The 23562-nt window shown below is 39.6% G+C and overlaps 3 protein-coding genes across 3 annotated transcripts; 2 read left to right on the top strand and 1 right to left on the bottom strand.

Annotated features, from left to right (window-relative positions):
* Window positions 1-691: 691 nt before the first annotated feature.
* Window positions 692-3199, bottom strand: LOC145594762 (DNA sliding clamp PCNA-like). The gene is made up of 4 exons (XM_081651097.1): window positions 2881-3199; window positions 1897-2049; window positions 1696-1793; window positions 692-1578 (listed from the first exon to the last, which is right to left on the bottom strand). The coding sequence occupies exons 1-4, from the start codon at window positions 3197-3199 to the stop codon at window positions 922-924; spliced, it is 1227 nt and encodes a 408-aa protein (XP_081507223.1). The 3' UTR covers window positions 692-921.
* Window positions 3200-5582: 2383 nt separating this feature from the next.
* Window positions 5583-6479, top strand: LOC145596132 (protein FAR-RED IMPAIRED RESPONSE 1-like). The gene has a single exon (XM_081652557.1). The coding sequence runs from the start codon at window positions 5583-5585 to the stop codon at window positions 6477-6479; it is 897 nt and encodes a 298-aa protein (XP_081508683.1).
* A 33-nt stretch (window positions 6480-6512) lies between these two features.
* LOC145596131 (protein FAR1-RELATED SEQUENCE 6-like) lies at window positions 6513-7382 on the top strand. Its single transcript, XM_081652556.1, has 2 exons — window positions 6513-6714; window positions 6868-7382. Exons 1-2 carry the CDS (start codon window positions 6513-6515, stop codon window positions 7380-7382), a joined length of 717 nt encoding a protein of 238 aa, XP_081508682.1.
* Window positions 7383-23562: the final 16180 nt, after the last annotated feature.

Here is a 23562-nt window from a genome sequence, read left to right as displayed (position 1 = left end):
GCCTGCCTTTCGCTTGTGTTTTGGTCCATGATTATTGGTTCTTCCGTTGCTTGGTTCAGATGTAAATTCCATACAATAACGAAGGACGTGCTATTATAATCAAGGCAAGAAACAGTTTGCTGCTTCACAAATTTTCAACAAGAAAGCAGACAATTTAATCAATTATCCAGACAGGAACAGTTTGCTGCTTCACAAATTTTCAACAAGAAAGCAGACAATTTAATCAATTATCCAGACAGGAAATGTTTTCACTTCATAAAAAAAAAAACGTAGAAAATGGTTTGATTCATCTTGCTCTTCTTATCTTACAGGTACTAATTTTATGGTTTGTTTGATTCATATCTTTAGATGGACAACCCGTTCCAAGGTAGGCAAAACGGTATTCTATAATTTTATGGTTTGTTTGATTCATATCTTTAGATGGACAACCCGTTCCAAGGTAGGCAAAACGGTATTCTATAGTTTTGTTAATCATAAATTCATTGGTAGAATTCAGAAATACTACCTCCGTTACACATTATTTGCAACGATTTGACATAAAGTAGAGAGGAAAAATGTCTAATCGTTGCAAATAATGTGTAATGGAGATAGTAGGTAAACAAATAAGAATAGTACTAGTAAAAAGACCATTTAATACAAAAACCCTTTGCACCAATTTCTTGTTTTTCTGGTAGCGCACAGCAACTACAAAAGTGAAGGGAACTCTTGGAGGAAAGCCCTAAGTTTCTACTTCTAACCAACCAATTACCGATTTACATCAAAATGGTTTCAGGACCAAGAATTATCAAATCAAATCAAATGCCAAAACGGTCCTAAGAACCTACCTAGCCAGATAAAATGCTGCCGAAAATCTCTACTAAGTCTACTATGAACACGTTTTAAGAGATCAAAGATAAAGGTAGGTGATTCAGCTCAAAGAGATCACTCCACTTCCATAACTTCAACTTCCGCCTTTGTTTGGGTTGCTTCTGCCATAGGCTTTATCTCAGCCTCAGAATCAGTTTCCATCTTGAAGTCTTGCTCCATAGCTAATTCTGCCTTCACTGGCTTTTTCTCCACTTTAGGTTTCACTTCAGCTCCACTTTCAGTTTCCATCTTAACCTGAGAATCTTCTACAATTTCATCATCAGCTCCATTTTCTTGCTTGGTGCCCGTTAAAGTCAGAGGCACAGCTTCTTGAGCTTCGGTTTTAGCTCCACCTTCAGTTTCCATCTTAACCTGGGAATCTTCCGCAATTTCATCATCAGCTCCATTTTCTTGCTTGGTGCCTGTTATGGTCAGAGGCACAGCTTCTTGAGCCTCGGTTTTAGTGTGGTTTTCTGCAGCAGGCTGTGTTCTAGGCCTGGTTTCAGGCTGAGGGTTGGTCTCTAACTCTTCTTCTTCAATCTTAGGAGCCAGGTAGTACCTGACATGGCCCATTTCAGCAATCTTATATTCCACCACCACTGGCATATCTGAGGATAAGCTAATGGTCACTTGGCTGGACAGTGAGGTTGCTTTGGTGAAGGTAGTGATATACTTGAGAGCAAATGTCAAACAAACTGGTTCCTTCATCTCAATGATGGTGGCTTCCTCTGGCTGCCAAAACAACAACCAAATAATGAAATCCTATAAGCGAGAACACTTTCCTCATTGACCTAGATAATGCCTAAAGGCTAAAGCACAATAATATTTGCAAATGAAGTAAGGACCAACCTTCTCTGTTGAGGAATTCTGTCTGCAGGTAATGTTCCCAGATCCAATGTCACCTTTAGTAGAGAAAGTTACACCTTGCTTTGACACAGTGATAGTAACTGCAACCATAAGTGGGTACAAGTTAGCTAACCTTCCTCTGTTGAGAAGGGCAGTAGGAGAAAGCAACACTATTAATATAAAAATGCAACTAGTCCATCTTACCGGTATCACCAATCGAGGAAAGACTTGAACAAATACTAGAAAACTCCGATGATGGCATTCGAACAATTGCATCATATTCGGCATCTGGGATGCCCAGGTGATCGCTGTCAATGTCCATCAGCTTCATTTCGATATCTGATATCTTATCTTGTGCTGCACATCAAAGGGTTGATCACCAAAGTCAATACTTTTCAGATAGCAGTTTGAGCAAGACAAAAACTTTTACATTTAATGTAGTCACAGCAACAAATAGCAAGTGGAGATACTTTGGTAGTTAAAGTCACATTCATCACATTGCTAGCATATGATAATTAGAATTTATAGTGCAAATTGTTACAAGACAACAAGAAAGAAAATCAAATTACATCCTACTTAAAACACATGCAAAACAATTGATAAATCAACATTGTGGTGATAACACAATCAAACGAAAGCAACTGAATTCAGACAAAGATCAAAGATACACACTCGAGGAACTAATTCAAACATAATGACTTTGTAAACTACATTAGTAGATGAATCGACCGATAACTTAAGACAATGAACTAGTGTAGCAATGGTTGGTAACAACAAAATTAGAGATTAACCCCCAAAGCTATAATCATTCAAGCAGAAGATTTTTATTAAACTTGACATAAGATTCTTCCCACACTTATAAGAAAATCTAATAAAGGCCAACGATATTATCTCACTATACATTATCATACAATCAACGAAAAACTATTTTTCAAGAAATGAATGAAAGAGGCAACAAAACCCTAAAAGAGTACAATTTGCCATTATTAATTAAAAATTACAATTGCAAATTAAGTCATTTCCCTTATATCAATCGCCAAAATGTAATCCAAGAAAAACCCTGAATCAATTCATCATTCCCAAAACCCTAATCCAATTTAAACCCAATTGAGCCCAAAAAAATAACTATATTAACACCCAAAATTGAAACAAAAAGAAGCTGAATTTAGAAAAAGAAGCAACACTTACAAGGGCTCTCGAACATGAAGGTGACGGTATCAGTGCCGTCATCAGCCTTGATGGTAATAATATCATCATTAGAAGCACATCTGAGCATCTTAGCCATATTAGCAATGCTCATACCCATGGAAAAGGTTCGGTCACACCGGAAATGCTCGAACCCCTCGGACCGAAGAAGGAGAGCAACAAGAGCGACATGGCTAGAATCCATGGCTTGAAGAGAGAATCCGGTGGAAGAGCAGTCGAAATTGGCGTCATTGACAAGATCTTTAATGGCGTCAATTACCCTCTTCAGCAAACTGCCTTGTACCAGCCTTAATTCAAACATTTTTCTAGGGTTTTAGTAGAGGAATTGGGGATTTTCTTGAAGGTTGAAGAGAGAGAAAGAGGAAAATGTGGGAACCCTGGAAAAGTAGTGTGCTTTATATTTGTGAGGGGAGTGGGGTGAATTTGGCGGGAAATGGTTCCCGCCAAAATTGATAACAGTGTCAACGGTTCAACGGTGTCGTATTGGGTAAGCTTTGGATTTTGTTCTTATTTCTCACGGTAATTTTGGTGTTTCATTTTTTTTTTTTTTGTCAATTTTGGTGTTTCATTGATGATATTGGGAAATCGGCATAATTTTTGTTTTAATAAATTGTTAATTTTATATTTTAATACTTTTTTTTTTTAATTTTGTTTTAATAAATACCTTCATAAAGTAGTAAATTTGTAGGTCTTAAAAAAAATGTACAGTTGTAAATTTGTGATAAATCAACATAAAAAATCTCAATTAGTATTCTACATGACATTGAAAAGTTGTTGATTTATATACTAAATTGTCATTTGCTAACTTTTTTTCATCAACTAGATAACCTTGTAAATGAGGTTTGATTGTACACGTTTTTATACCATTTTGTAAAAGTGTAAAACTGTAAAACTACAACCATTAACCAACATACGTACTTCTTGATTTGACAACTTATTGTATACCCTTTCTACTAATTTATTCATCATCTACGATGGTGAGTGATGATTAATCAACTCTTTTATCATTCTTAATTTGAAAATTGTTTTCCTTGTGATCGTATACTCCGTACTGCTTTAAAATTGACGTACTAATTTTTTTTGAAGCCACAAAGGCCTATTGACATACTACTTGATATAATAGTACGGAGTATTTTATAAAGAAAATACAAGTTAATCACAATATTAAAAATTCAAAAAGTTTGCGACAATTTCTAAATTAACATTTTTTTATTTGATTTTCAAAACGTCATAACGACGGGATAAATTGTTGATTTATCCATAAAAATATCATTTGATCCTGCTATAGACGGGGCTTCATAAATTGGGGCCTCCTCTCTCATCTAGATGCCTAGTGCCTTAATTCTATAATTGAACAAAACGAAAAGCATTAGGAGAAAGAGTCAAGGGGCTCAAGCTCGATTAACCCTTGTCGCATAGCTTCTATATGTTTCTAAACATATAGGATGGCAATGCTGTGATTATTGTGAAGTTGGTGTAAAGTAGTGGGCCCAATATTGCCAACATGTATGCTTACATGTATAACGGAGCTATTCTTAGAACGGGAAACGAAATATTGAGCGGGAAAAACAATAGGCAAGAAATAATTTCCTCAGTGTGTTTGTTTATTTTTTTATTTTTTCTAGTTTTGTTCGAATAATTCAGAAAAGGGGGTGGAGTCAATTGAGGAAGGTGAAACCAGTATTGAATTCGGTCGTTGGTGAAGTTGAAGTTGATTTGGCGGCGATCAATTAATTTTATACTCTAATTGAGAAGATGCGAAATCGTTTAGTGGATATATTGGGTGTCGATTTAGCTGAAGCCATGCATGAGGAAGGTGGTCAGGGCTGCGCGAGGGAGCTACGGTTTGATACTGAAAATGTGAGTATTTGTAATTGTTGTTGACTATCTTTGTCATATGCTGTTATTTATCAATTGAATGAACGAATTTGTCGCTAGGGTTTGTCGTGTGTTCATATTGTTGGTGGATCTGTTGTTAAAGAGTAATGGGTGTATAATTGTGGTCATTGTGTGTTGAATGTAGCTGTATTAATGTAACAAATTGCTGTTAATATGATGAATTTGTATAATTAATTATGGTAATTTGAAAGTTATTGGTTTTAATAAAAATATTGGATATGGGAGCTGCTTCTGTGTATTTATAGGGGCTTGAAATATCAAACACATTAGAATTGGTTCATGATCTGGTATGTTATAGTTTCAATCTGATTCATATGCTTAATATCAAAGACTGTAGAATTGATTTTGTGATTTTGTTTGTTAATGGTGGTATGTGCAATAATATGTGATCAGTGTGGTCGATTTGTCAATGTGTATTTATGTATAGTTTGGTTTATTGATATGTAGGGTGTATGTGTTGGACTTGACTTTGAAGATTATGAAGAAGAAGAAGGTGTTGTTGGTATAGGAGTTGAGCGGGAATTGAGCAGTAGTGATGAAGAAGGTGAAGGAGTATTTGAGTATGTAGATGAGGTTGAGAGCGAGGGAGATGCTCAGGGATTAGACCACGACGAGTTTGAAGAAGCAGAAGAGGTTGTAGGGGATGTAGGTGCAAGTGGATCAGGGTTTACAACTCCCAAAAGGACGGGGATGGTTCAGACTGTTTTTGGGGAGGAGGAGGAGGAAATACCACCCCCTGCGGTGGGCATGGTATTTGGAAGTTGGGAAGAGGTAGATACCTATTTATGAGATATGGTAGACAGAGGGGGTTTGGTATTGTTAGGGTAGCAGCTGGGTGGGGGAAGGTGAAGAAGGAATTGGGAGAAGGAAGGTGTTGTAAGCAGAAAAAGAATGCAAAGTGGACATGTGAGTGCTACGGGAAACCCTCAAGGAAGTGTAAAGTAGATATGTTAAAGGAAGGTTTGGCACATGATGAGGAAACAGCTGTGAAGCGGAAATCCAGAAAATGTGGTTGTCCAGTTGAGATATATGCTAGTGTGAATGAGGATGGGAACTGGGTAATTAGAAAGCAGAATTTGGAGTATGATGGTCATATTGTTACACCTAGAAAAGCGAAGGATGTATCGATGTTTCGGAAGCATGAGTTGCTGGAGAAGAACAATCACTTGGTGAAGCAGGTTCAAAATGCGAACAAGTCTAGGGTTAAAACATCCCATATGTATAGTTCTTTTGCACGTGAACGCAATGGAGTGGAGGAGATGGGTTTTACTCAGAAGGACTTGGAGAATGCAGTGGCGGAGAAGAAGAAACTTCAGCTTACGGAGGGCGATGCTAATGGGATGATTGAGTACTTTAACAAAATGAGTTCAGACAATCAAAATTTTTTTCATCTTTGTAGATTTGGGAAGGATGGTGCGTTGCAGGATGTTGTATGGGTAGATGCGCGTAGCAGGGCAGCATATGAGGAGTTTTGCGATGTAGTGTGTTTTGATAGCACCTACTTGACTAATAAATTTCATCTTCCTTTTGCGGTATTCCTTGGGGTCAACCACCATGGGCAAAGTATATTGTTTGGGTGTGCCTTAATCTCTCGGGAGACTGCGAAGACGTATGCGTGGGTTTTCAGAACATGGTTGCACTGCATGGGGGGTAAAGCTCCTTTGGCTATCCTTACCGATTAGGATCCTGCTATTTCAAAAGCTTTACGCGCGACAATGCCTGATACGTGCCACAGGTGGTGCATATGGCACATTCTTCACAAGTTTGGGAAGTACCTAGGGAAGGTTGAGGATTATGACGCAATAAAGGATGAGTTGGAAAATATAATCTATGGGAGTTTGGAAGTTGATGAGTTTGTTGATCGTTGGGAGGAAGCAATTTTGTACTACGAGTTGGAAGACAATGAGTGGCTTGAAGGTATGTGGTGCAAATTGTATGCTACATGTTATTGTTTCAGCTTGTGTGACAATACGTTATCATAGTCTCACTCACACACATAGTCACAGTCAGATTCACCACTTGAGATTGTATGTGATTGATACTCGGATACACCATTGTTTGTGACAACAGGGCTGTATGAGGAGAGGCACATGTGGATCCCTGCGTACTTGAAGCATTTCTTTTGGGCAGGAATAAAAACAACGCAACGATCCGAGAGTTTCAACCATTTTTTTAAAGGATATGTTGACAGTCACACGACCTTGTCTGAGTTTGTTGTTCGGTACTGTGATGCTATGTCGATTAGAGCGGAAGCTGAAAGAATAGCCGACTCAAACACACTGCGTTATGTCAGGCCAGTAATCACTGATTTCCCAGCGGAGTTATTGTTCCAAAAGTGTTATACGGACGCCAAATTCAAAGAAGTGCAACGGGAGTGCACTAAGATTTTGTATTTGCGCTACTTGGATCAAATCGAAATAGGGACTACTATGGTTGAGTTTGTTATTGAGGATCGTATTTGGATCAAGCCTAAGTATGCAAGGAAAGAGGAAGTGACGAAAGCACGGAGATGCTATAGGGTGTGTTTTGACAGGATCACATATGAAGCTGTATGTGATGTAAACACTTCAAGTGTCGTGGGATAATTTGTAGGCACATGATCCTAGTGTATGACCTCAGTGGAGTGACCATTGTTCCTGAGAAGTACGTTTTGCGTCGTTGGCGGAAGGACGTGCAACGGAAGCACACACGAGTTAAAGTGGCATACCACGATCCATTGAAGACAGATGAAGTGAGACAGTATCACAAACTTATGGGTACTTATGAACCCATTTGCTCCAAGGCTTCCACTTGTAAGGAAGTTGTTGAGGCTGTGGCAGAGCTTTTGCAATTGATGGATGTCAGAGTTGATGAGGTTTTAGCAATGGTAGCCAAAAAGCGTGAAGAAGCAGCAAAAGCAGCAAGGGAGAGTACTAATGCTGCCGAAACTGAAACAGCAGCTGCTACTGACCGCACACCCTCATCAGTTGGACAAAATAGTAGAGGTGAGGGCTTACACAGACCTGGGGTACAAGGTTCAGGATTGCCAAACACTAGCACACCTGGTAGTGCTTATGTAGGCAATTGTGAAGGTTCAGCCCCCGGTGTGATTAAAGACCCACCCTTGTCGAAAAAGAAGTCACATCGAACCACGACTGTAAGGTATCCCTCTTGCACAGAGAAAAAGGGAAAAGAAAAGGCTGCAACCAGAGAAAAAAATGCAGCAAGGGCAAGAGCAAAGAAGGCGGCAGCTGTTGCAGCTGCCCAAACACCTATGTCTTTGTCACGAAATGAATACATTAGATCGGGCGGAGGAATTCAAATGAGGGATGTTGATGGGTCATTAGGGTACTTCACTAGTAGGAGTGGTAACTCTGGTGGGGTTTTTGCTAGTCTGCTTGGAGTAAGTCCTCCTTACAACAGTATGGGTACCCCAAGTTCCCATCCCCTCTTGTAATTGTGTCTCAAATAATGACTGGATACGTATTTTTTCAGAAAAATTGAACCCCAGAATTCTGTTATTTAGATATATCTATTTCTCCTGATATAAGGAATGAGGATTTGTAATTTACTCTTTCTTAATATGTTGTTTGAAGGGATTGCTAGAAAAAGGGGGTATGTAGTAGTACTTTATGTATATCAATATTGTACCACTCATCCTCAAATGGCACAATTGTTTTTGATACATAGTACCAAGTATACTAGTTTGAAGTAACGAGTTCTGCTACTCCATATGAATGGTATCAATTTAATTTAAAACCCAATAATAAAGAAAACAAAAATGAGTAATGGGATTAATTGACAACAATCAAAATATGACTTAATTTGAGTATATTACATCAGAGTTAAAACATAAACAACTTGTTCAACAGTACCATACTGAAACTAATAGAATGTTCAAACTTGTTACCAACAAACACTAGATGATAGTATTTGCAACATAAATCAAAAGGCATATACACTAGATGATTAAGGGCTATCAGTCGAATTTTTCTATGGTGGAAGTTGAGTGACCGTAATCACCAGATCCTTGGGCAGATACCTCTGGCGACCAACGATCACGCACATGATAAGGAGCATAGGGTAGGACGTCTTTGGGGCTGTCGGGGCTCCTCTGGCGTACTTGCCATTGTCTTGGCCTCGGCTTGTTTGGTGGCACGTCCTCCACCGGTGGCTGCACTCCTCTGCCAGTTGCACCACCAACCTCTGTGGGTCCCTGTCCGGCAACCGTAGCCCCTCGTCCAGCACCTCTTCCACGGCCTGCTGCACCACTACGCTGAGACACCCTCTTTGTCGCTGCAGACTTAGCAACCTGGATGGGTCTTTTTGTTCCCCCCAACCCGAGAGGGCTTTTGTTGACGCTTCCGGTCTGTGCGACGGGGATCTCTGCCTTCGCCTTCTCAATTCTAGCAATGGCCGTCTTAACATCGTTCAACTGAGCCTGCAATGCACTACATATGAACTGATGATCGTTTAATTGGTCTGTTAGCAACTTCTCCTTAAGTTGGAGGAATTGTAACTCTGTGTATTTTGGGGTTTCAGACTCTACCATTGGTTCTTTGCCTTTGTTATTCTTCACCATTGTTGAGAAGAAAAGAAAGTGTTTTGACACTGAAAAAAAAAACAAAGACAAACGAAGAGAAGAAATTTGAAAGACCTTTGAAGAAGAGGAGGGAAACAGACAAAGAACACAGAGAAAACTAATGGGAAATAGATTGTTGAAATGGGAAATTGGAAGTTAAATAAATAGAGTGGGATGAGGAAGTTATTGGATGATGTCATAAACTCTTCAACTTCCTTTTTTCAGTTTTCCCTATGTCTGTCTTCGCGCCATTTGATGTGAGGCAATTAAATACGTACCATTAATGTACCCAATTTCAAGATGGCACATTATTTCGTAAGTTAAGTACCACTACAATTTTTTTTAAAAAATAGGCTACATACATTGTTGACGTGGTTCATCAAATGGACGGTTGATTTTCCAAAATAATCACATATTAAGTGTCCCTATTACTATGTGTTACATGTTGTTTTTGTACATCATTTTAAGATACCCTGTTACAGTAGGGGAAAAAAGAAAAATGTTTACAAAATTAAAAAAAAAGGACCATGACATAATAAACCAATCAGTCAACTTCCCCCAAGGACAAGCGTGCGTCACTCATATATCGTTCATCCGTTTGTCGTACATCATAGACGTAAAACGCGCAATGATTCATTACTAATCCGCAATGTCGATTGAATGTTCTGATAGGGATGTACTCCATGTCAACTTTGTGCTTAAAAACTCATCTACAAGTACTTAACTTACTTGCAATTGATCAAAGTCTAACTTGTGAAATTGATGAACGGGCTCTTTAGTATTTAATTTCCCAAATAAAGTACCACTAATTATCTAATGGGATATTACTTTATTAACTAACGTACCACTGTTTTGGATATACTCTAGGGTACCACTGCGCAATTTATTACTATTGTAGGGTACCACTAGAGGAAATTACTAACAAATTAGGGTACCACTGCGTTGTTATGGTACTGATTAAGATTAAGTCACTTGAGCTCGCCATTTTTTGAATTTTTTTTTTTGTTTTTTTGAAAGGAAGGGATTAAGATTAAGTGGTACATCTTTCTATGGGCCTAGGGTACTTATTATAGAGAACTTCCACCATATTTCTTCTCCATCTGTGGTGTCTAGGTGAAGATGACATGGTTGAGAAGTTTTGAAGATTGCATGTGTTTAAATAAGAACTTCAGTAATAATAGAGTAATAATACGCTAATTTTTATTAATTTCAACATTATAAGGGACCATTACATTACTTAAAAAAAAAAAAAAAAAACAACCACAAACAAATTAAAAAAAAAAAGGCCCCAATAACAACTGCTGCAAGGACAACATCCAACAACACCACCCCATACACTAAAAAGAGGGGGGAGGGGGGTTGAAGGTGCTCTCGTTGACCTGTAAAAAATTCTCCAGGGCCAAGTGTGCTGCCCTCACCTTCACTGGCCGCTTATCGGAGCCGTAAGCAATGCCGTGTGCATGTTGGAGAAGAGACACGTACGTGTAGTACCTGATCTTCTTGCCCAAGCAGAAAGGGCACCTGAACCCCGCCGCGGTCTGACGCAACTTGGTGGTGCCGTGGACAAGAGCAATGTATGGTTTCTCCGAGCACTCCTCGAGCTTGGAGTCGCTGTACACAGATGAGTCACTTGAGCTCGACATTTTTTGATTTTTTTTTTTGAAAGGAAGGGATGAAAGGATACTTGTTTTTCTTTTGTTTGGTTTCTCTTTGTTGATACGTTCTGAGTTTGTGAATGTTCACTCCCTACTTGATGTGTATTTATAGTAGGGTAAGGGTGGGTCAAAGTCTCGTCTGAATTAATTGGGTCAAATATTGTACCACTGAATGCTGTTCTGTTTTCCAGTGGAAGTTCTAAAGGTGCATCATAATTTTTTGGAATACACTGTTCACACACACCTAGGTTTGACCATGATTTCCAAAGTCATTGGTAACCCGCTATTCCGAATAAATGTACAACTACGTACACAAATGTACCACTAGAAGCTCAATAGTATATGTTACTTGCCTGATTTGTACTACTAAGAATAAAAGTGGTGAACAATACATTGCATAGCTTAATGGGATTCCCATGCATTGAACGGTACAATATCTTTTTCAGTACTTTGACCTTTTGTATGACTCATGTTATTTAAATTTTTTTTTTTTTGGAAAACGTATCACTGAAATCTGAAATGACATGTTCACACGCATTGAACGGTCTACTCTAACCTACAAAAAAGTCTAGTCTACGCTGTTCGCTGTTCACACTTTGGTTAGAGTGGAGTGCAGGGGAGTGGTCAAATCGTTAACAGTGGTATAATATCTTGTAAACTTGAACAATAAATCTGTAGATGGTACATTCATTAAGAAGACATTGTACCACTGCATGATAGGTGGTAAATTAATCTTATGATGTGTGTTTTCGGAGACCCCAAAAACATCATTCATGGGTCCAATCAAGGTCAAGTGTGGGAAATAGCATGCATGGGTCTTAGTCAACCACAGGAACATAGAAAATAGGCCTATTTAAATCCCAAATTGGACATTACTCGGACATTGATCTTCCATAGATAGAAACGCTTACTCGTTGTGCTTATTTCATCTTACAAGACTGTAGTATTCATAATTGAAGAAGATGGCATACGAACATTGTGTTTGCACGACTATTACTTTCAAAAACCATATGAGGACGCATCTGGTAAGATATACTGTCATTCGTTCACGGTCTATTATTTCCTTTAACAATGAAACGAAATATAACATTATTTTGGTAATTCTAATCGTTGTTATTGTACAGCATCTCCCTGCGGAATGGAGGCCGTTACTAAAGCGAACTGCCGACACCGTTCGGATAATGCGTGGGAATCACGGTCGATCCTGGAATGTAACCGTACTTGGTCACAATCTCCCATATTGTCAAACTGTCACTCTACATGAAGGGTGGGAGACGTTTGTAACGGATAACGAAATAGTTGCTGGTGAGCTGTTGAAGGTGTACTATGCTGGATGTGGAGTGTTTTATGTTCAAGTTTACACACCGGAAAACCAGGAAAGACTTCCACATGGTGGTGCACCGTGATGGTGAAAGAGCTACCTACATGTTTAATTTTATTCCTATTGTGCTAAGTTGTATGTTATTGTCAAACTAACCGGTATTATGACAAGAGCTTCCTTTAATTTTATTCCTATTGTGCTAAGTTGTGCTCCATTTTATTGTCAATGTTAACGTTATTATGTCAAGATTCAAATTAAAGTGCTTGAAATGTATCCACCACGTTTCTATTTGCGGCACTAGTATTGACTTTTTTAGGGTACCACTGTTAGTGTAGGGTACCACTCCACAGCGGTAGTGATCCTGCCATATCAATATATGTACCGTTGTGAGTTAATAAGTACCACTAAACTTAAGATGGTACATACGAATAACACTTTATGTACTGCTGCAGGCCATATGGTGCATAATCTCATATTCAATACAATGACCTATAAAGAGGCATGTATTCAAGGACCATTAGACATTCTTCACTAGTTGTGGTGTCCCAAAAGTAAAATAGGGTACCTTAAAAGAATTTCGGTTTTCGGATTCAGTAATGGACTGCTAGAATTATATAACGTAGAATTGTGCTCTACCACACTGAGTGGAGTGTTAGTGTTTATAAGTCAATCTACATGTGCTTATATTTGTCGCAATGCGTTTGCTATAGTGTTGTGGTATTGAAAGCATGTCGTTATTTGTATGGGATTCATTGTAATTATATTAAGCAAACTTAAAACTTATTACTAGTCCATGATAACGATTTTGTTAAATTGATTGGAACATGTTAACTACAAAGCATAGACAATAACATGTGATTAGCAGTCCAAAATTCAGTGGTACCTTCTTATTTGTATACATGTACCATTGGACAGCAAAATGTTACCCCGTCACTATTTGCGGCACTAATATTGGCTTTTTTAGGGTACCACTGTTAGTGTAGGGTACCACTCCACAGCGGTAGTGATCCTACCATATCAATATATGTACCGTTGGGAGAGAAGAAGTACCACTACACTTATGATGGTACAAACGGATAACAGTTTATGTACTGCTGCAGGCCATATGGTGCATAATCTAATATTCAATACAATGACCTATAAAGAGACATGTATTCAAGGACCATTACACAATCTTCACTAGTTGTGGTGTCCCAAAAGTAAAATAGGGTACCTTAAAAGAATTTCGGTTTTCGGATTCAGTAATGGACTGCTAGAATTGCTATAACGTAGAATTGTGCTCTCCCACATAGACTTAGTGAGTGCAGTGTTAGTGTTTATAAGTCAATCTACATGTGCTTATATATGTCGCAATGAGTTTGCTACAGTGTTGTGGTATTGAAATCATGTCCTTACGTGTATGTGGTTCATTGTAATTATATAAAACTTATTACTAGTCCATGATAACCATTTTCTTGAATTGATTGGAACATGTTAACTACAAAGTATAGATTATAACATGTCATTAGGTGACCAAAATTCAGTGGTACCTTCTTATATGTATAAGTGTACCACTGGTTTTTAGTGGTATTTTCTACGTACCGCTGGTTGTTATTATTATGTAGTGGTTCATTTGTGTGTAACATGGTTTATTACTATGTAGTTGCTCAAGTACGGGGCCCCTTCGGAAATTGTGGCGCGTAAACTGCACTAAATTTCCTGCCATACAAACACATGGACTCCACGTTGCTCACCCTTATATATAACCCTAACAAGATGTGTTTAGTGAGTATTCCAAACAACACTAACACCTTACCAATCTTACGGGAATGTCAACTATGTCTTCCGCCTCGTCTGGTAGTAGATTAATTCGACGTGCGTATGCTTCTCCGGATGTCTCTTGGATATCAGCCAAGATTTGCAACTGCTTGGGGGATGATTCTACCCTCGTCGAATTTCGAATCTCCATGTCCGAAATGAATCCGAAGTGGCCGTATTATAAATGTCGACATTGCGGGTACTGGGAATGGGCACTGGAATCAGACCTCGTCAAGGACGGCCCACCAAACAACATCGGCGCCGTTGTGCAAAGGGTAGGCATGTTAGAGAAACAAAACGTGAACATTGTTAAGATTGGGCTTACAATCTTCGTTGTTGTTGTGTTCCTTTTTATGAAATTTTAGGTAACTCTTGCTAAATATATGAAATGACTCCTTCAACGAGTAGCCCTGTATTCAATTTCAAATTAGTACAGTTTATGAAATATGTATTCTGTTTTTATTGTGGGTCAGATTCAGGATTATAGCCAATATGACCTTTTGGTGTACTTAGGTTTTTTGGGTTTTTTGTAATGGTACAAAGATAATGGGGAAAAAGTCCCACTAAAATGATAAAATTACTTAATATAACAAAGGGTGGTTCAACAATGTACCACCACATAATGGATGGTACATGCAATTATGTACCTAAACAAATACTAACGTTACTACTTGACGAACAGTAATTAATAGTTACAAACATAATAGGCATATCAATAACTGAAACAGAATTATAAATCAGTAGGAGCAATATGGAGCAGATTAGAGCATACACGAAGACATTTAGTCATTGTCTAGACCGAAATCATGGTATCCTGCCCACGGATCCACGTATGGGTCATTGTAATCGGGCTCATGCCCATCCCAAAAATCACCGGAATCTGGATTGCACTTATCCTCAAACCTTTGCTTAGCCTCGTTCAAGCGATTGACATACCATGATGGGTAGTCGTCGTACTCAAACGGCTCCCTGGTGATGAGATCCAAGTGTTGCATCTCGTCATACCCATTTTCCGCCAACATCTTGCTCTTAAAATACATGCATTGCTCCTCACTAGAATGGATCATATCAAAAGGATCTTCTCGAGAGAGATTCATCCACTCGACCGTCACATGAACCACGTCTTTGTCGTAGTCAGACGTGAAATCATGGCCAAGTAGCAAAAGTGCATATTCCTCACCATCCTTACATTGGTGTTCTAGCACGTATTCCACATTTGCGATCCAATCATAGTTGCACATAAAAAGCTCCCAAAAACGCAACCAATGCCTACAATACCACCCTGATCGCATACAATCTATAATTGTTTCACGGAATTCCCGAAGGTTAACACTAATAGCAATCTTGTGAGCATCAACAAGGTAGTGCATAAAACAATATGCCTCTTTCCTAAAGTGCCCGGGACCACCCATTTTAAACGGCATAAGGAATGGGTAATCGGGGTGGAAATCAATCCCGCTTATGGGATTTTCAACCCCCCCACGAGCTATTGTGGCTGATTGGTGCGAGAACATCAACTCTCTACCTCTTTTAGGGAGGTAAAAGTCTCGAATGACTCCATTCACATCATGGTAACCATTTTTCTTCATAAACTCTAAGTGCTTCATAATTCCCCTAGGAGTCTTTTTTTAACCACCTTGTTTTCATCCACCACTCTCTTTCCGGCCATCACCCTCTTGCTTCTTTGGCCTGCCATTTTTTTTAAATTTTTTTTTAATTTTTTTTAATTTTGGGTGTGGCTAATTTAATTGGAACACAATGCAATATGAAGTTATTTAAGAGGGATTTGTCTCGTCTACAAGTATTGGTTCACCTTATAAATGATCTCCCCAACTACTTTGTGTTTGTGTCTGTATGACAGATTCCTCGGTGGTATATCAGGAATACCATTGATGTATACATATGTGTAAATGGAACATGTATTGTACCACTTGATCCAAACCTTTGATGCTCTAAAGCGTATTGAATTGTTTCCTGTTTAACGTAGGAGTAAGTCATATTTAGTTTCTTGGGATATTAAAGAAGAAAATAAATAAAACGTATGAGTAAAATGTTACATACCCTTCAGTGGCACTTTAAAAGAACTGTTGTACTTAAATTTTTCGTAGTGGTACATATAAATACCTTTCAGATCTACTTGTGTTTGTTATGACGGGACATCTCTGTGAGCTAGTGATAGTAGCTGAAAGAACCACTGCAACGTAGGGGTAGGTTCCAAAACCTAGGTGATGGTAAAACACTGTAACATGGTAAATGGAAAAATTTCAAAAGTGAAATTTTTCCCTCCCAATGAACTAGTTGGAACTAGTTGTATTCTATTTTGCTATTATCTGAGCTCACCCTCAATCACCTCCAATTGCTATATTAAAATCATCCATGCTCTGAATATTCTTCCATATTTGAGCTTTCTTCAACACAATGGAAAACCTTCATCCACTACTCGTGTCATATGTTCGTGTGGTACCCCACCCACCGTTGCCTATAATGTACTTCCAGAAATCAGAGCGGGAATACAATGAGGTAAACTTAAATGTTGTGCATTTTTTCAAGTCCACTAACCAATTAGTAACTGGTTCTTTCCACCCCATCCAAAACTTGAGGGCTCGTCTTCTACAAGGAATGTCCTCCCCAACTCAATTTATGCTGCTTGCAGATGGCAGTCCTGTTCTTGGCCATTTACCCCTTATAGAGGATTTAGTGGGGTGCTACAATGAAGGAGCAGTTGTTCTGATATTTTGGCTGCTACAAGCATTTTATTCCTCTTCTTCGACGTGCACGATACCCTCCGAATTGGCTGAAGCTATTGATTTGGAGCCCGTTCTTGACATATTCGAGGCTCCAATTTATGCATTCCCTATGATGTGGCGTCATATATTTGTTGGGTCATACACGGATACGCTCCATGTGTTGAAGATTGTTGATGGACATACCCACATGAGGCTCAATATAGCGGCTTGCATGATTAAGCCCAAGATTCACCACATTCTGCCTATCAGAAAGAGATACCACTGTGTTAGTTACACAGGGGAGTATCAGGCCTCAAGCCGCGGCAACCAGACTACCATAAGGATTGGGGCCTTCGCTTTGTGTTGGAATGCAAGAGGATGCACAAGGCCTTCTTTTGTTCGTAACTTCACAACCATGCATCAACATTATAACCCCATTTTACTAATCATTTTGGAAGGTCGTGTAGGCAATAACTTTGACAAGGACGGGCTGTTGGGTGATCTCCCAGGTGACTATGAAGTCGAGACAGCTGGTCCAGACAGCAACCCGGGGGGAGTATTGGTTTTTTGGAGGCCAACGGCACTTACTGCTAATTTCTTCTACACATTAACACGGCCAGAGGGACTGCTTTTGGATGCCGTTTCTCGGGTATGTCCTGTTCTTTTAATCACACATGAAATTACACCACTTCTTACATTTACTTAAAACATTTTGTTTATGGTGTAGTAATAAAATTTTTTATTGATTTGAAGCCCCCACCTCCTACATGGAATTACATCCCACCCCCTCAGCAACCGCAGCTCAACAACGACCCATGCAGCTCAGACGAGGAGCCTGACATAAACAGCCACTGGTTCGCATCGGGCTTGGCTTTTGATGGGTCACACCACGAACAATTCGGGAAGGACCTTTGATGCTGGTGTCGTCGCGGTATTGGTTCTGTGATATTGGGAAGGATCTTTATTTCTTCAGATATATGTTAACTTAATCCTTGTGTTGTTCATCTATTTTAATCTCATGTATTTCTTTTGTTAAGACTAAGATCAAATGTTGGGAACAATCAAGCTATTGCAGTACGAGGGTATTGCTTTGTTTAATGAAGTTTATACCACATGATTCTTAGTGGTGCGAAATTATTTGTTTGGCACTTACATTGTGCCACTCATGCCTACTTATTACGTTTGGCAGTTATAATGTACCACTAGTAGCTTGTTTCTGGAATGGCAAAAAAAAACACCAGTGATTGTTTAATTGTACCATTAGTTTATATTCAAAAAAATTAGCTGTTAAATTGTACCACTGCGTTTTAATATGCACCTAAGCAGCGGCGTCAGTGTAGGCAACCTACCTGTTTCAATATGTACACTTACTATAGACATTGCAAAAAGGCCAACTATATACATGGACACCACTGTTTCAAACCACAAAGACTAGCAAAAATAAAAGAACTACTGTTTTCTCACAACTTATAGAAACCACCCAACTAATGTTTTGGTCAAAGCTATTGATGTTGTCGAGTCTTCCTCCCGGCAGGCACTATTTCCTCGAGCTTGTCCTTCAAATCATTTGCATCGCACTGTGCATCATCCAGAAATAAGTTGGCCCTAGCCATGTGTATCTTGCCCTACATTTGCATCGAGGCAGAGTAGTTAGGTCAGCATGTAAAAATGGTTGAATGCCAAACTAAGAGAAACAAACTCCTTCAGAGATAAGGCAACACTTACCACACCAAACTTTGTTGTGAATCTTCTTGCACAAAACTTGATTGCAGCAAGCATGAACACCCCACAGTATAACCTAAAGACAAATAACAGGGACACAATAAGTCAAAGTTGATAAATGGCAAGGCTCAAACAGGATAGACATTTGTACAAATAAACTCATGCGTCCCTAGGGCCTTTTGGCTCAACGATACACTTTTCCCAGCCATGTATCTCCCCATCCTTCCAGGACTGATCACGCATAGTAAAGAGCACATCAATCCCTTTGAGCTGGACACCAAGTTAATGATTAACATAGGTAAACAACAAACAACATTAAAAAAGAAAGCCTCTAAGGTACTGACTAATTCAATTCACATACCACAGTCCTAAGTACTTGTGCATGCTTTTGGAAAGGATCAGGGTATACTGAGTCAATCATCCACAGCTTTCTGGCCTTCAGATCCAGTGCAATGCAAAACCAATGTGCATCATCTGGCGACTCCCGAGGAACAATTAGCACAGGGACAAAGATCTGCATTAAGTTCATAAAGATTACCATCAGCTGCGCAGGAAATAAAGACAGTCCATTAAATCATCAGTACTCCAAGGCCACACTTACTGTTTTCACAAGACGCATTCTGTAACTAAGAAACAACTGCCCATACTTCTCAGCCACATGCGCTTCATTGTCCTCTTTCAACAACAGCCGGCTCTGTGGAATCAAAGTACCTTGTCATACTCATAAAGCACCATTGCATACTCAGACAACATTAAACAGGGTGAAAATATAATACTCACAGCAAAGCTCGGATCGAACATAATGCGCTTGCTGCGGTCTAAAAACTCCGTGGTAGCCCAGAGTTTTGTATAAAGCTTGCTAGCCATCCTTATGTACTGATCTCCAACCCTTGCTCTTGGGTGCACAACTGTAAAAGCATCCCTCTGAGTTGTTGTCATGTCACCACAGGATATTAACACCAGAGCAGGACTGCACCAATGAGCATTAAAACCCACAATTAGCATTAAAAACACAGTCATGGAAAAAACCAAATCATGAAATAAAATAAGAAGTCTACCACAAAGGATCATTAAGCTCCTTCCACGAACGGACATACTGTAGCATACGACTCTCAAACGTAGTATGCCTTCTTGTGTCAGACGCTTTATGGGAGCACGCGGCCTCAGTCGGTTTTACCGCACGCTTGTCGGCGGTTCCGGCCCCATCTTCACCTTCCTCCTGTTCCCCATCAGAGGAATCATCACTTACTCCCTTATCAACGTACACCGTCGTGCCCCTGGTACCTACCAAACCAAGCACAAAGCCACTACTGGCTTCATCATCCTCTTCCTCCAACTCATCCCTACTGGCACCTAACTCCTGAGGACCTCTCCGATCTGCTTCATCCACAACACCTAAATCCTGAGCAGCATTCACATCTGCTTCCTCCCTCTTAGCCCCAGAACCAACCAAACCCTCCTTCTCCAGGTCACCTAGTACATCCACACCCCCCGTGTAATCAGTCACTGTCATTGATGGGTTCTCACCTAAAGCATCAGCATCTAAACCAGCCTGCAACCTATCGCCTTCGTTCAACGACCCCGCCTGGATGGGGTTTTCTGGAGTCAAGGTGTCACACTGATTCAGACACTCACTTGGTGTAGGATCAGCCACAACCAACTTCTCACACTCTGACTCAGTTGGAGTAGGCACACCTAAACCCTGGCTCCCACATGCAAATGCATCAACTACAGCTGAATCCTGCAGAGATTCCCAACCAACTCTCTATTTTTTTTTCGCCGTAGCGACGCCCTGTGCGAACAAATCAGTCACCCCTAGATAAATAGAGTTCGTTCTTTTATCCAAAGCAGTCAACAACTGCGGGGTAACCCGATCCAGTACGGACTGCACCACCTACAACAACAACAAATGAAATAAATACCAATACCCTCGACAAAATTTATACAAGTTTAAATACTACCTGACTACTCTATTTCACAAGGGTACTACCTTCTCAGTCATTCCTTCCACGTCTACAACGGGTTGGGAATTCAAACGGGGATTCACCCGATCCATCACCTTCTCAACAACCTACACAAGATGTAAACACAATTACAACAACAATTGACAAAGACACACAAATGCCTACTCACCATCATACTTGTAAAATAGAGTCAAGTTCAGACCTTTTCCATGATTCCCTCGATATCCACTACAGGTGCAGGACTAATCTGAGGAGTCACGCGCTCCACCACCTACCAACAACAACGTTCACATATATCAAATAACCCTTAACAGAGATATACATCAAAATAAATCGATACCTTTAACACAAAAAAATCACTACCTTATCCATAATTTCTTCATCATCCATCACAGACTCAGACCTTGAAACAGGCATTTCTGTTACAACCTTATCTACAACAGCATTCTTTGATCCACCCGTTTGATCTAAATCACGGGGACCTAACGGATGCTCCTCACCATAGGCGATATTCAACGACTAAAGAACAACACAACATAATCAGAAGAAGCAACACCCAAATATATTCACACATTTATCCCCAACACAAAACGCAAATTAATCTTACCGGAGTACGCCCATAGTCACCCGAATCAAATTTATCATCTGCAACAACTTTGCTTATTACATCCTGAGACCATGCCTTCAACCTCGGTGTCAAGCCCCAAGACATAGGCACACGATGAAGGTGATCAAGATAAAATATCTGCATATATAAAATAATAGGCATCGTGTAAAGGTTCAAACTCCTCAACCAAAATTTACAACGACACAAAATACAAATATACACTTACCCAAGCAAACAGAATACAGCCACCAGATCCTGCAGCATACCCTTGATCGTCTAATTTCTTTTGGAACCTCCTTGATGCAGAACACATCCAGTTGTGCACCAATGTGCACCAGTCATAGTTGGCAGCATCATCGTACGTCAAAAGAGCTCCATTCAAAGCTACTGCCAGATTAGTTGAGTTTGTTGTTGCACACAATATGTACCCCAAAGCAACAACCAAAAACCCAATCTTGAAGTCAGTCTTCTCCGCCTCCGTGGTAAGAGGCAACACCTTCCCTTTTGGATCTGCTCGAACCAATGAGCCAGCAGCATTTGCCAGATTAATGCTATCACCCTTTGCAAACAACGACTTAATTCTGCTGAACTCAGCTTGCTTCTCTTCTGGTATTGATGATGGCACTGCCTTCGACCCCCTGGGTATACCGAGGACATACTCTACCTGGACAGCAGTCAACGGTAGCACAAAATCATCACCAAAAACCATGGACCCATCAGCTAACACCCTAGACATAATCCAGTAAGCAAATTTCCAGGGAAGATAGGACAGTGGTGAAAAAAGCAGGCCTCCAAACCCCATTTCTTCTACCAACTTTCTCCTGCCATCATCGAACTTCTGAACCAAGGTACCAAACGCCCTCACACCATTCATGTTTGGTGCCTGCACAACACCAAAATATCAAACATCAAATATAATCCCAAAACACATGCATCTAACCATGGAAAGCTTCTAATTGAAATATCAAAATGTAATAGCTAATCATCAGATACAACAGCACCAACACTGACAACTTTACCTTCTGAGTTGTTCTGGACTGGGTCTTTACAACAATCCCTCTCTCCCTAACCCTATCACCTTGTGTCTTCTTAACACCAACCTGCAGAGTACAAACCATGTTAATCATCTAGTCACAAATTAATACAGTACTTAATCATAACTAAATACCATTCCAAACTATTACCTTTGCCCTTTTTGCTTTGCTCTTCACTTGTTTACCTCCCTTCCTCTTCCCAGATGTCATCTTCTCCTGCATCAACTTCAATGCTAGTGCCTTCCACCCTTCTTTTACCTCATCATACTCCTCATCATCCTCATCCTCCTCCTCATCAGGATCTGACTCATCCTCCTCATTTCCACTTGCATCATACTCTAAACAATCTTCATCAGAAACATTAGTGGTTTCCTGACTAGTGTCCTCCAACTCCTCTCTTTCAAACACCACTGGATCAGTAGGTTTTAATTTCTTCTTCCCTTTGCTTTTAGCACCATCATTCACCCCATCCCTCTTCACACTACCACTAACAGAACTCTTCTTCTTCATTACTCTGTAGGATAATCTGTAGGATAAATGAACATAGATATAAACTAACCCTTCACAAACAAACCACCAAATAACAAACCACAACTGAACAACCAATTATTTCACTGCTCAATCCTATTACTCACGATTTTATCACATATCACAAATTAACCCCCAAGTAAACAATAAAAATCATACATAAAACACAAATAAATCAATGTACTGCTCAATACTATCTATGGATGTCTATTATGCAAGTTTAAGTCATACTACAATCACCCCTAACCTAGTAACCACACATTACACAGCAACTCCCCAAATTCAGTTCTACCAAAATACACAAATAACCTTCTTACTCTAGCAACAACTCAGCAAATTCAATTCAACCAAACCAGAATAAACCAGCAATTTCCTATAAACTACACACAAAAGGACCACAATTCATTGGTTATTGGTTTCTTTTGCCGTCATTTAACCAAACAACAATCTAACTTCCTAAGAATTGTTCATGCAATTGCCCGCACAAACAAACCCTAATTACCCAATTTCAAACAATTCCGCAAAATTTACCTTCAACATAGCAAACAACAACTCAAAATCATAAAACCAAACCTATAATTCCATACGCGATAACCCTAATTCAATTTGAAGGTTACCAATTCGCGACTTCACTAAATTTAGCTAACTTAACAGCATGCAAATAAACAAAATAAACCAACAACAAATCAGAATCGCAACATCAAATCATGAATCCGTAGTCCATTTCATCATCACAACACAAAATAAAATTGATTAAACAACTAAGCCTTACCTTTAAACTCAATTGTACTCAACAACAACGAACGAACGTAGCAGCCGCACCACCACTACCGTCAGCAAACGACCACTT

This window comes from Chenopodium album, chromosome 19 (assembly GCF_948465745.1).
Source record: "Chenopodium album chromosome 19, dcCheAlbu1.1, whole genome shotgun sequence".
Lineage (NCBI taxonomy): Eukaryota > Viridiplantae > Streptophyta > Magnoliopsida > Caryophyllales > Amaranthaceae > Chenopodium > Chenopodium album.
Note: the sequence above shows the minus strand (reverse complement) of the source record. Positions and strands in the feature narration are given on the sequence as shown.